This window comes from Hyperolius riggenbachi, unplaced genomic scaffold, assembly GCF_040937935.1.
Source record: "Hyperolius riggenbachi isolate aHypRig1 unplaced genomic scaffold, aHypRig1.pri scaffold_177, whole genome shotgun sequence".
Taxonomy (NCBI): domain Eukaryota; kingdom Metazoa; phylum Chordata; class Amphibia; order Anura; family Hyperoliidae; genus Hyperolius; species Hyperolius riggenbachi.
The window spans coordinates 82,839-96,472 of NW_027152388.1; the positions used below are offsets into that span (position 1 = coordinate 82,839).

Below are 13,634 nucleotides of genomic sequence, written 5' to 3' on the forward strand. Positions count from 1 at the left end.
TCATTGCTGTTGCGTTACCATGCATGCAGAAAGGGGAACGCAACGCAATATAGACGGCCAATTGTAAAAGGGGCCTCAAAGTATTAGAGGAAGACGAATTAGCAGGACAGCCAGGCAATCTGCATCATTCAAAAAGAAATAAGCATGTTAGCCTCCATATCCCTCTCCCCTCAAGTTCCCAGTGAAACCTAGTGGAGAGAGCATCAAATCTCAGTGTAAAAATGAAAGGCACAATTTTACACAATACATTCACAGATTAGAAAATAAAAACACACCAAGACTCAAAGTTAAACATTTTATTGCATTCAGTAACAATATACTAGTCATTGTAAAGTGAAAGCATGTTGCACCTTACTTTGTGAAGTCAAATAATAGGGCTGTCATTAAACATCCCATCATTTATCATAAAATGTGAGCGTTCACAGTGAAGACAGCTTAATATGTTCTTTACATAAATGAGAATACAAGAAAATCAACTATATAGTGCAAAGCTTTATTTCACTTAACACAAAGCCTTAACGTGTCCTATATATTTAAATAAAATATATGTGCCACTGTAGTCATTACATTTCTAATTCTTGAACAGCAAAGTGCACGTCTTACACTTTCACTTGCAAGCAGCGATTTTCATTTCTTTTCCACTATAAAGAAAACTCCTATGCTGAAATGTGACTGCAGGTCACTATGGCAACACCTGGCTGTAAAGTAATCATCTCTGAAACAGAACAGCGGAACTCTTTTGGGTGAAGTGAACAGTAGGTTATAGCGGAATTGTTTTATTACTACTTCACTGACTGTCCTGTCACTCTGGCAGCTAGTAAAAAATACTTGAAAAATGATACCCGTTATTCTCAGCATGTCAGGAGAATGTATGAAAATGATATATAGTAAATGCACACTATGAAATGTTCAAATCAATTTTGTGAAAAGCAAAACCTTAAAAGTAGGAAATCGGTTAACAAAATCCACTTTAATGCCAAGGTTAAAAATGGTGCAGCTCACAAATACTGTATTGCTTATTGCAGCAACCCACCCTCCTTACACAAACCCATTAGCTGGATGTAGAGGGGGTATAGTGCATTTTTGCATTTACACAAAGAATGTGTAGCGCATGGTCTTGCAGCTCATTCTGCCTGGCTGCAGTTACAACAGACCTACACAGGCTTGACTCAATATATCTGCGCTAGGGAGACTGCTGGTACCAAAAAAATGGGTCTTACCACGAATTGCAGCATGGACCTGCCACTCTCGCTGGTCACCCATCGCCGCAGCCCCTTGCTTTGCACATGCTATGACAGTAGAGCTCTGTGAGCCGGTCAGGAGCCGATTTCATTGTTTCCTGACATCATGTGATGAAATGGGATTGGCTAACATTGATCACTGGGTCAGGTGCCAATGAAATCTGCTCCTGTCCGGCTCACAGAGCTCTGCTGTCATAGCAATGGGCCTGCGGCAAGGGAGAGATTGGCAGGAGAGGCGGTTCGTGCAAGTGAGGTAATGGAAAACTACGCCCTGGCAAGAATAAGCAGCCACAAACAGGGCATAGATTTCAATTACCGCGGTCTGGAAGTGGGATGTTACAAATAAAAAAAAAATGTACATACCTGGGGCTTCCTCTAGCCCCTTTTAGGCTTACTAGTCCCTTTGCCATCTTCCCAGGCCAAGTGGATCCTGCGCCAGGCATCCCGGAAATTTTCGAAATTAGCTCAGTCCGGCCGCGTACACTCTCCCGTTGTGCTCCTGTCGCCATAAACGTTCTGTGCAGAATGATAATGTGATGGGAGCACGATGTGGAATGCGCGCATCCAGACTGTGCTGATTGGTGGAATTACCAGATGCCTAGCGGAGAATCCAGTTGGCCTGGGAGGAGGGCGAAGGGACCAATTAGCCTGAAGGGGGCTGGAAAAAAACCCCAGGTATGAACATTTTAAACATCTCAGGTACACTTTTAAGAGAACCTGTAGCGAGAGGAATATGGAAGCTGCCATAAATAACGTGCCCAACTTCTGTGCTACTGCTCTGCCTCTAATACTATAAGGCTGAGATCAAAGTGGGTGTTGTGTTCCCTTTAACAGCAAGGACGCAACTGAACAGGAAAGCCCTGCTGTATGCTATCCACACGTTGCATCGCATACAGTCAATAAAAGGTATGCTTTACTGTCACTGTTAATGCATGCGTTTTGTGGTAGTGCGTTACGATGCCGCACAATATGCGTAAAAGACAACTAAAGCCAAAAGCTCAGCATGACAGCCAGGCAACTAGCATGGATTACAAGGGAATGAAGATGGCAACAACAGTATTCCTCTCACTGCAGGTTCCCTTTAAAGAGATCCTGTAGTGAGGAAATAAAAGTTATGGAAGAATACACAGCTATGAATCAGGCACTGACTGTGCCTGATGCACATTAGTATAGTATAGTATACCCCTGATGCAACCTCCATACTAAGCCAATTAGCACCGTGTGCATGAAGCTATACCTGGATGCAACGCCGCCTTCAGCCACTGCAATCCTATCTTCCAATAGAATGTGTACACTCCTAGTAATCAGCACCACCAGTTTGATGAGATCATTTATGGTCTGTCCATGTTTGATCATTAGCACCAAGCTTCCAGTTACTGATTGACCATTTCCTAGAAGGAGTGACATCACGGTTGTCAAGAACCCTGACACACCCTCACAACTATTCAGCTGTCACAGTAGCAAAGCAAGGTGGAATGGAAGGCTAGAGTGTAAGCAATGGCTTTGTGACAAGTCATTTTTGTTTTCCAGTATATGGACTGATTTGAACAGCATTCATAGTACCAGTTACCAGACATGACACACACTAGTAAGAGAATCAAAAGAGGGACAAAAGATATGCGCATTTTATGATAGTTGCAAACTATCATAAAAAAACATCTCACTCACCACCACTCTCTCACCTCGTCTGAGGCAATGAATTTGAATCCCATTCAAATTAAAATTTACTCATGCCCAAATTAAAAAATACTGAACAGGAGTATACTGTACAGATGTAACTCTGTACTATGGCACTCTAAATACCCAGACCTGAAAATTAGTTCTCACACACCTAAAACAGGAAATGGCACTAAAGTGAACTGAAAGGTTTATGGTGCTGTACACTTATGGTTGTGCAGTGATATTGGGGGGGGGGGGTCACTTTTTGTAGTCACCTTGTAACAAGAGGCTTTTTCTATCATATCCTATTTTCTGGACAGGACTACAGAAGATGGGAGGTCACAAGGACAGCAGCCACGCAGCAATTGCCGAGTTCAGCACACACAAATGATCACTGTCACTGGTAACTGTCAGACGCAATCAGCAGTCAGGCAAGTGATCATTTTCCAACGCCTCCTCTACCTTGAATTTAAAGTACAACTGAAGTGAGAGGGATGTGGAGGCTGCCATATTTATTTCCTTTTAAGCAATACCAGTTTCCTTGCAGTCCTGCTGATCTATTTGGCTGCAATAATGTCTCAATAACACCAGAAACACGCATGTAGCAAATCTTGTCAGATCTGTCAAATACCTGATTTGCTGCATTCTTGTTCAGGGTGTATGGCTGAATGCATTAGAGGCAGAGGATCAGCAGGTCAGCCAGGCAACTGGTATTGCTTAAAAGGAAATAAATATGTCAGCCTCCATATACCTTGCTTCAGCTGCCCTTTAAAATAGAAGAAAAAGGGGGGGAAAACATAGTGCCTGTAGAAAATAATGGGCAATGAAACAAATCATTGATCTAACTGCTCTCAGCCCTGCCTGTAAGTGCATAGAAGAGTGCTCAGCTGAGAACACACAATCATGCAATGGAGTGGGAAAGGAAGCAGTGCCCAGTCAAAAACAGACACTAAAGGCCTGTGTCCACCACGTGATTTTCCCAACGATTTTTTACGACTGGCAATTTTTTGAGCAACAAGCGGACGTTTCTGCGATCTCATGACGTGGGTACAGGCATGCAATCAAGCGACGGACATTTAACGATGCGCGCTGATAACACCCATCCTTAAGATTCCCTGCAAAGTACAGCGAACGCTCAACTTCCCGTTCGTGCCCCCATCATGTGCCCCTGTATAAAGCAGCATGACTTCTTGTGCAGGAGGAGGAATCGCTGATTGCTCGTCGTCAAGGGAACGTCGCTGGATCAGTCAGGTGGTGAGTACTCAGCTTAAAGCTACCATAAGGCTACTTTCAAACTATGCACATGGTGCATCCTAAAAAATAGGATTGCAACGTCACGGTAATGAAAAGTCGCATCGCATGTTAAGAGAGTGATGCATACAGTACATAGAAGCATGCCTCACTGCACAGCATGCTGCATTTTATTCCCACAGAATAGATACTAATGTAACATTAAAATATTGCATCGCACTGCGATTATATTGTCCACGAATGCAATGCTACGAATGCAGTGTGAAAGTACCTTTTGGCTGGATCCATATTGTATGCGTTGCATAACACATGCGTTATAATGTGTGTGAACCGCAATGGAGATAGACTTTAGTTCAAAGCCGGCATGCAGCAAGTTAGAATAATGCATAACACAGATGTGAATGGGCTCATACGATTGTATGGGCAGTGAGAGGACATGCAGAATTATTCTGCAACACAACTAAAGCAGCGCGATAGGACCCTTAGACATTAAACTGATCTGCAGATGGTAGGCTTGAAAACACCTTTGTACAATGGTACCATTTGCACATTTCCTCAGACAATGTAGAGTGATATCTGCTGAAATTGTCCTAGTGGACATCATTTAGCCTAAATGTTATTGATGCAATGGTGACTGGAGTTTCTACATTCACTGCTAGGCTGTGTTGCCATAGATACACTCCACTTTCTAAGTGTTTAACTGAATCAGTCTGTAAGGATGGGGTTTTTGTTTCAGTTCTAGCCTGTTTTAACCAACAAAGTGATGGGGGTACAGCATATGGCTGTGTATGTCTAACTAGCCACAGGCCTAACACTGTTGAATGATCTGGCCACAACTAGCCGTTACGATGCTCCTAGTGGGAAGTTCAACGGAGTCTCAGATCTTTGGCTGTACAACTAGCTTAAGGGTCCTTTCATACTATGTCCAACAGACAAGATCATTGCATCACAACGCAGATGCAAGGATACTCCTATGGGGCCATCACACTGATTGTGGTACAATCGGTTCCATCAGGATAATGCACTGCATGCAGTCCGTTACAGTGTCAGTGAGGCATACATTCATTGTACTGTTTGCCTCACTGTATAGTCGCAATGCACCGTGAACACGCCATGCAATTTTTTGGATATGTTGCATTTGAAGATTACGGTACAATGCAATTTTTCTTCATAGCGCGAAAGGAGCCCCAGTAAATTTTTTCAGTATCGGGATAGAGAAATGGCAATACTCTTCACTTGGAGCTAAATATGAAGCATATTTCCAATATTTCAGAGGTAAGCAGGAAATAAAGACAACACCATGATCCACATGCAATTAACTTTTTCTCCTAGGTGATATTTTCAATACAATGCTTTTTAAACCACCAAAAAGCAATAAAATACTCAAAATAGTTTTGATTGTACATACTAACCATCTTTTTGGTACATTTTCCATTGCAAAGTGCTGAAAATAACTCAAAAAAAAAAAAAAAAAGTAATAATTTTTTTTTAGAATAACTAAAATCGAAGATGAAAAATGATCCCCTAGGAGAAAAAGTGAACAGCATATAGCTCCATGTGCACCAAAGACACACATCTCTACCATGGCCACTTAACCTTCCTGGCGGTAACCCCGAACGTAGTACGGGGTAAGCCGCGCAGGAGGTTTTCTCAGGCCCTACTGGGCCGATTTACTTAATTTTTTTTTGCTGGACGCAGCTAGCACTTTGCCGGGGGAAGCCCTCCAGGAAATCCTGTTCTTTGAACGGGATTTCCTGATCGGAGATCGCCGAAGGCGTTCGATGCAGGCGGGGGGATGCCGCTGAGCAGCGGCTATCATGTAGCGAGCCCTGGGCTCGCTACATGATTTAAAAAAAAAAAAAACTGCTGCGCTGCCTCCTGGCGGAATTTTTTATACCGCCAGGAGGGTTAAAGGATACCAGAGCCAAAAAGATTAGGAGAAATGGGGAAGCAGGCATGTACGGGGAGCTGTCCTGATGGCCACCGCTTCCCCCCCCCCCCTCCTTTCATACCTAAATGCCCCCTGGCAGCCTCTTCCGGGTCGCCAGAGTTGAGCATCAGTGCACAGCGACCCAGAAGAGGCATCCGGGGCACTTAGCTACAAGAGGAGCGAGATAGAGTAGAACCCCTGTCTCTCCTCATTTTTTTTCGCTCTGGTATCCTTTAAAGTTTAAACTACAGAACACCTTGGTCTACAGAATGTGAAATGCATAACAAATTAATAAAATCAGAGGGCCATGCCCCCCGTATTGCATTGATTGGAGAGAACTACTGTATGAAATGCTGGTAGAGTTTTCCATGCACCCCTTGCAAAATTCCAGTCTTCACACAGGCAACCCACCATGTATCCGCTTTCCCAGGCATACAGCTTGTATGCAATACTTGGCACACCACACACACAGAGGATTACTTAACAACAAAAAATAAATAAAATATAACATACATACCATCATTTAGCATCAGCACATCATACATGGAGTCACTAGCACACAAAACATAAGGATAAATAAATCCTTGGAGTAGATTGGCAAAAGGCCTATGTTCCAGTTTATAAGCTACAAATGGTACTATGCTATCCTGTAAATATATATTTTATATATATGTCAGCATGGTAAATTCTTATTGAAATCATATAAATATAAACACTCTGGAAACTTGTAAAAGCTGTACAATGCTGGATCTAAAATCAATTTCTACAAAAAAGGCACAATTCTGGTTCAACAGTGTGCAACTGTCTGTAAAGGGGAAAACACCAACAATGGGTTAAAGGGAGCAATTTGCAGGCTCTTTGATAGCATTAGATTGTTTCAGCAGGAGGGACTCTTCAAGCCAGGGGGTCCAAGTCAGTCCACAGAATCACAGATTTCTATAACTTTTTGGTTGAAGTCCTCTGGTTGGTCAGCAAACACATAATGGCCGCCACCAAGGATTGCCTGAAGAAAAAATGAACAGGATTAAAGCCACTCAGAAAAAGTCCTAATTCCTTTTGTGCACTTAAGAAAAGGAATGATATTAAAAGGATCTCAGCAGCAAATACCAAACAAAGTTTAAAATCAGCGGCAGACACAATGTTTCACCCAGAGTATCTTAATAGCAAACTGCAGCAGTGTCCTGGATTACTTCAACTTTATTTTCCTGCAGTTTATCCTGGTTTCAAATAGCTGTAGGAGCTTCCATGTTCCAGGAGTCAGGGGGAAGTTACCCTTCCTCTCCTTCTCACTGCCCTTAGCCAGCTTCAGGGAGTGAAGTCAAGCATGTGTAACTTTTTGAAGCAAAGTGCGCAGTCTACTCATTTTCAAACAAACCCTAAAAACTGTAGTAGAAAACCTAGTTTACCTAGTGTATGGTTTGTTTCATTTATTTATATATTTACTGGGGGGATAAAATCATCCAATAAACACATGTAGGTGAATCTCTGTGATTATTTTATAATGTGAAGATGAAAAATCATATTTTAGGTCACACTCCTATAAAATATAGAACATTTTCAAACTTTCAAGCACCACTTTGTACATATAAAAACAGCTGTGACAGCCTGCTACAAGTACACAATAGATACTTGCACATGAAATAGCTGAACATAGCCGATAATGAAAACAGATGTCATCAGATGTGTTGACGTCATTTAAAATATTTTACATTACCAGCAACCAAGTCAAATCTAGCTAAACAAGACTTTGAACCATTATTATATGGCTAAAGGTTAAGACATTAGTGGTGATGTTGTATGCTCTTCTACTACTAATCAGTCACAAAGGGCGATAAATTGTCAAGCTATTTTTAGCGAGTTAATAACCAGCCACGGAATAGATAGCTGATCATTTTAAAAGTAAAAGTAGTCCTTTGAACTTATACACAGGGAACAGATACAATCCGCTGCTAAACTGTCCCTCCACCGATATCTGCGCTGCCTACTGCTACTATTAATTGCTGGAAAGGTTCATTTTTTACAATGCATCTCCGGGCCCAAATTATACACTGTAAAGTACCTAGTCTAGTCCTCACACCATGAGAATGCTGTTAAGTTGGTAGAATGAAAGTGTAGACTACTGATGCCCCTGGCAGCCTGCAGGATCGCAAGGTGACAACCACACGGATTGCCAGATGCCAGCTCAGAATTATGCCAGAGTTGACTTCCAGTCAGTCTCTAATCCCTTGCTTCATTTATGTCAGAGGTAGTGATGAAAGGCTCATGCTGGGATGGATGAAACTTTGCTCCTGCAGCAACAGCAGTAATTCTTGTATGGCCTGGAATATGTTTTGGGATACAACTGAACAATGTGATAAGGCAAAAACCAGGATGTCCACCAGTCAAAGAACTTTCTAAGATGCCAGCTGAAGAATTAATTTACATCCACACAATTCTGGATTGGCGATTGTGATGCGACTGCCGATCACCAAATCGCTAGTGCAGAGTCTCTTTATGGAAGCATCCACACTGCAGTGTCAACGATCGCAAAAAATCAAGGCAAAATAAATAAATAAATTGCAGAACAAAATCGGTGTGAAACTGCCCTAACAGATGTCAGCAGCCCTGAGTTTGAAACTGTCAAAATATTAAACAGAAATAGCTGAATATTTAAAGGGAACCTGTATTGAGTAAAATTATTTAAAATAAATACATGAGAAAACTTCAAATGAACATTAAATAGTTACCTTGCCATCAGTTCCTCTCAGAAGCTCACCATTTTCTTCTGACAGCAATCCCTTCCAGTTCTGACAACATTTTGTCAGAACTGAAATATATCAGCTATAACTGACAGCAACTGATAAATAACTGACAGCAACTGAGTGGACAACTGATGTGCCCGGTAATGTCCATGTTTCCCTATGGCTCAAGTGGGTGATGTTACAGTTTAACAGTGTGCTGACCAGGAAGCTGTTATGGGGTAATGGCCATTTTCAAAATGGAGGACGGAGAATTCCATTGATCACAGTGGACAAACTGGATGCAGGAGAGGAGAAAGAGATTGAGGAGTAGACTACATGGGAGGAAAATATGACTTGTGTATGCTTATTTTGAATTCTAATTTTCAGTTCAGGTTTTCTTTAAGTCACTATATGCTTCGCTGCTAGTCAACAGTTACCACCGAAGGATACATATACTGCCCATGTGTGGAGATCACAGAAGATAAGAGGTATGTTGCTAAGGGCTCTTTCACATTAGGGCAGATTTTCTGCGTTTCAACGCAAAGGATAAAGTTTGCGTTACCCAAGGTGAAATGAAAGTCCATAGACTTTCATTTTAGCTTTCACATATAACGCAGCCTTTTTGTGCGTTGCGTTCCACTGCACCCAGGCGCAGTTTTTTGGCCAACGCTAGCTTTATGCGTTACAATGTTAGTCAATGTAAAACGCACACTATGCGCGTTTTTAATCCGTTAACGCAGGCAATCAGTCCCAGAATGCAACAGAGGAACAATGTAGAAAGTTGACAACTAAAAGAAAAAAAAATTACCTGCGTTTTTCTATGTGCAGTAACGCATTGAAAACGGATTAAAAACGCACACTCACTGCAGTGCAACGCATATCAAAACGCAGTAAAAGGCATACAACAAAACGTATGCTTTGAGCGTTCTCCAACGCAAGCTCTGATGTGAAAGAGCCCTAAGAACAAAAGAAGCCTGGTACAAGACTCTCCCAATGCTCATGGCTAGGGCACATCTAGATATGGACAACTCTACTCATGACACTCAAATAATGAAATCAGGTTCAGTGGTGCTAGTGACAAAATGACAAGGTTATCAGTTATGTCACCAATAGTGTTAGCAGAAAAAGGATTCTGAGTGGCAGGGTAGGGATGAAAGAAAAGATTTTCATTAAAGCAGGTCTCCTCTCATGGAAAAAGACTGGAACATGCCCAAGTGGTAAACACACATGTAATGATTCATAAAAAAAAAAAAAGTTCAGAAAATTAATCTACTAAGCCATACAGAGATGATTAAAATTATGACCAAATACTTACAACTGTCCTCACATGGGAGTTTGGTCGCAGTGACTGAATAGAGCTACCAGAATTGCCATCAATACAGGACCGTGCACCATATATGACAGTCATTGGAATGTCTGCCTGCAATTTGTCAATGCGTTGCAACATTGGCCTTTTAGCCCAGCCATATGGAACGGTCATACTTCTAAACGCTGTCTCACCACTGCAAAGAGAAACATTTTAAAACGTGATTTTTTTTTTTTTAGTTCAGTGATAAAGAGCTCAGAAAAGAAGCTTCACCGAAAACATAGGATGCCTACTGCAAGACAATTGTCGCAGCAATTTCAAAAATGCAATCCCATCTAAATATGATAATCTCGGACCCATAATGCATCACTTCAGGTAAAAGTAATGCCTAGTACACACTAGCAATTTTGATGGATCAATCATTGGTCAATTTTACCACCTCCATGTAGTATGACCATTTACCTATATAATCTGCATAGAAATGAAAATCTGTTTGGCCCTCATACTACATGGAGGTGGTAAAATTGACCAATGATTGATCCATCAAAATTGCTAGTGTGTACTAGGCTTAAGGATCCATGCAAATAGTTCTTCAAATGCACTTGTAAGCCAGGCATGCATTTCATAACAAGCGGTATATAAAAAAAACACACACACACTTTTTAATTTCAGTGTACAACACACATTCAGCTTGAACACAGCTTTTACAGGTTTTAAATGTTAATGATATTGTGGTAGGGCCTGATTGAATGGTCTTACAGAGTACCCAGTAATATTGGGAACCAGAAAAAGGTCCTATCTAAGAATTATAACAGTGTACACAGTCTATAACACAGGCCCAAACTGTTCCTATTCCTTTTTTTCTGCTACCTGTTAGGGTTAGAAAAGTGTGTGTGTGTGTGTGTGTGTGTGTGTGTGTGTGTGTGTGTGTGTGTGTGTGTGTGTGTGTGTGTGTGTGTGTGTGTGTGTGTGTGTGTGTGTGTGTGTGTGTGTGTGTGTGTGTGTGTGTGTGTGTGTGTGTGTGTGTGTGTGTGTGTGTGTGTGTGTGTGTGTGTGTGTGTGTGTGTGTGTGTGTGTGTGTGTGTGTGTGTGTGTGTGTGTGTGTGTGTGTGTGTGTGTGTGTGTGTGTGTGTAGTTTTAGGCTGCTTAAGAGTCACTGTCACTATTAAAGACGGGCCTAACTACTATTGTACCTCATATATCATACAACATAAACTCTGTATTAATCAGTAATTAAAAAGAACATAAGTTTCCCTATTTACCTTACTGTAACAGTTTTGTTACTATATACTGTCCTATACAAATAAATAATAATGTGAAACCTGCAAGAGCGGGTTTCTTTTCTGGGTGACAGAGTGCTAAATTACAGAGCTTTGAATAACTGAAATTCTTCCCTAGAGCTTTTGTTCTCACCATGTGGTATGCATACCCCACAAGGCACTGCAGGTGAGGTACTTGTACTTGCTACATGCAATTCATTATAGCAAGTTTTGAGATACAAAAATAATCAGATAAACCCACTTAAAGTAAATCTGAAGGGAAAAAAAAAGTGCCCCAAAGGGTATTTATTTATCTGAGTAGAGGGAAGCATTTGGTTAACCCAAAGGCTTGCCCTGTCCCCCTTCATCCCGGCTTTCAAGCGCTGGCACACCTCAAACCCCCCTCGACAAGGGCTTGTCAAAGAGTGCAAGTGGCCGTGTTCCTATCCATGACTGAACGCGGCCGCACTGCGCTGTAGCATAAAGTCGATCAGGCTTGGGCCCCAGCATTCTCCGTGCTACTGCACAGGCATCCTACCCAGTGCGGCCAGGAGCACAGCTGTGAACTTCCAGAAGGTCCCAGCGCTAAATTGATGATCAGGAAGAGGACATGGGAAGCACCTGGATGATCCAGAGGCTTCCCTCTACCAAGGTAAGGATCTAACTTCTACTTTTTACTATGTTACAGGTTAGGTTTAACCACTTCCCGACCGCCTAACGCACAGGGGCGGCCGGGAAGTGGAGCCCTTAAGGACCGGCTCACCCACAGAGGCGGCGGTCGATTTAAGGGCATGGGCGGAGCGATCGCGTCATCCGTGACGCGATCCTCCGCCGGCGCCTGTCACCGCTCGCCCGCCCGCCGCAACATCCCGCCGGCTATACGGAAGCGCCGGCGGGATGTTAACCCCGCGATCGCCGCATACAAAGTGTATAATACACTTTGTAATGTTTACAAAGAGTATTATACAGGCTGCCTCCTGCCCTGGTGGTCCCAGTGTCCGAGGGACCACCAGGGCAGGCTGCAGCCACCCTAGTCTGCACCCAAGCACACTGATTTCTCCCCCCCTGCCCTAGATCGCCCACAGCACCCATCAGACCCCCCCCTGCCCACCCCCCAGACCCCTGTTTGCACCCAATCACCCCCCTAATCACCCATCAAATCACTCCCTGTCACTATCTGTCAACGCTATTTTTTTTTATCTCCCCCCCTGCCCACTGCCCCCTCCTGATCACCCCCCACCCCTCAGATTCTCCCCAGACCCCCCCCCCCCCCTGTGTACTGTATGCATCTATCCCCCCTGATCACCTGTCAATCACCCATCAATCACCCCCTGTCACTGCCACCCATCAATCAGCCCCTAACCTGCCCCTTGCGGGCAATCTGATCACCCACCCACACCAATAGATTGCCCGCAGATCAGACATCAGATCACCACCCAAACGCAGTGTTTACATCTATTCTCTCCTCTAAACACCCACTAATTACCCATCAATCACCCCCTATCACCACCTGTCACTGTTACCCATCAGATCAGACTCTAATCTGCCCCTTGCGGGCACCCAATCACCCGCCTACACGCTCAGATTGCCCTCAGACCCCCCCTTATCAATTCGCCAGTGCAATATTTACATCTGTTCTTCCCTGTAATAACCCACTGATCACCTGTCAATCACCTGTCAATCACCCATCAATCACCCCCTGTCACTGCCACCCATCAATCACCCCCTGGCACTGCCACTCATCAATCAGCCCCTAACCTGCCCCTTGCGGGCAATCTGATCACCCACCCACACCAATAGTTCGCCCGCAGATCCGACGTCAGATCACCTCCCAAGGGCAGTGTTTATATCTGTTCTCTACCCTAAACACCCACTAATTACCCATCAATCACCCCCTGTCACTGCTACCTATCAGATTAGACCCCTATCTGCCCCTAGGGCACTCAATCACCCGCCCACACCCTCAGAATGCCCTCAGGCCCCAGCCCTGATCACCTCGCCAGTGCATTGCTTGCATCTATTCCCCCCTCTAATCACACCTTGAGACACCCATCAATCACCTCCTGTCACCCCCTAGCACACCTACCCATCAGATCAGGCCCTAATTTGCCCCGTGTGGGCTCCTGATCACTCGGCCAAACCCTCAGACCCCCTTCCGATCACCTCCCCAGTGCATTGATTGCATCTATTTTCCCCTCTAACCACCCCCTGAGACACCCATCAATCACCTCCTGTCACCCCCTAGCACTCCTATCCATCAGATCAGGC

The 13,634-nt window shown here is 43.5% G+C and overlaps 1 protein-coding gene across 2 annotated transcripts in view; it reads right to left on the bottom strand.

The window, feature by feature from the left end:
- Positions 1-281: 281 nt before the first annotated feature.
- ABHD5 (abhydrolase domain containing 5, lysophosphatidic acid acyltransferase) overlaps positions 282-13,634 on the bottom strand; it is a 71,486-nt gene continuing 58,133 nt past the window's right edge. For both annotated transcript variants that reach the window (XM_068264839.1, XM_068264838.1), the window contains exons 6-7: positions 10,117-10,303; positions 282-7,084 (exon numbers count right to left, since the gene is read on the bottom strand). In XM_068264839.1, the coding sequence (XP_068120940.1) occupies positions 6,995-7,084; positions 10,117-10,303 (277 nt within the window). In that variant the 3' untranslated portion in view covers positions 282-6,994. The remainder of the gene's footprint in view (positions 7,085-10,116; positions 10,304-13,634) is intronic.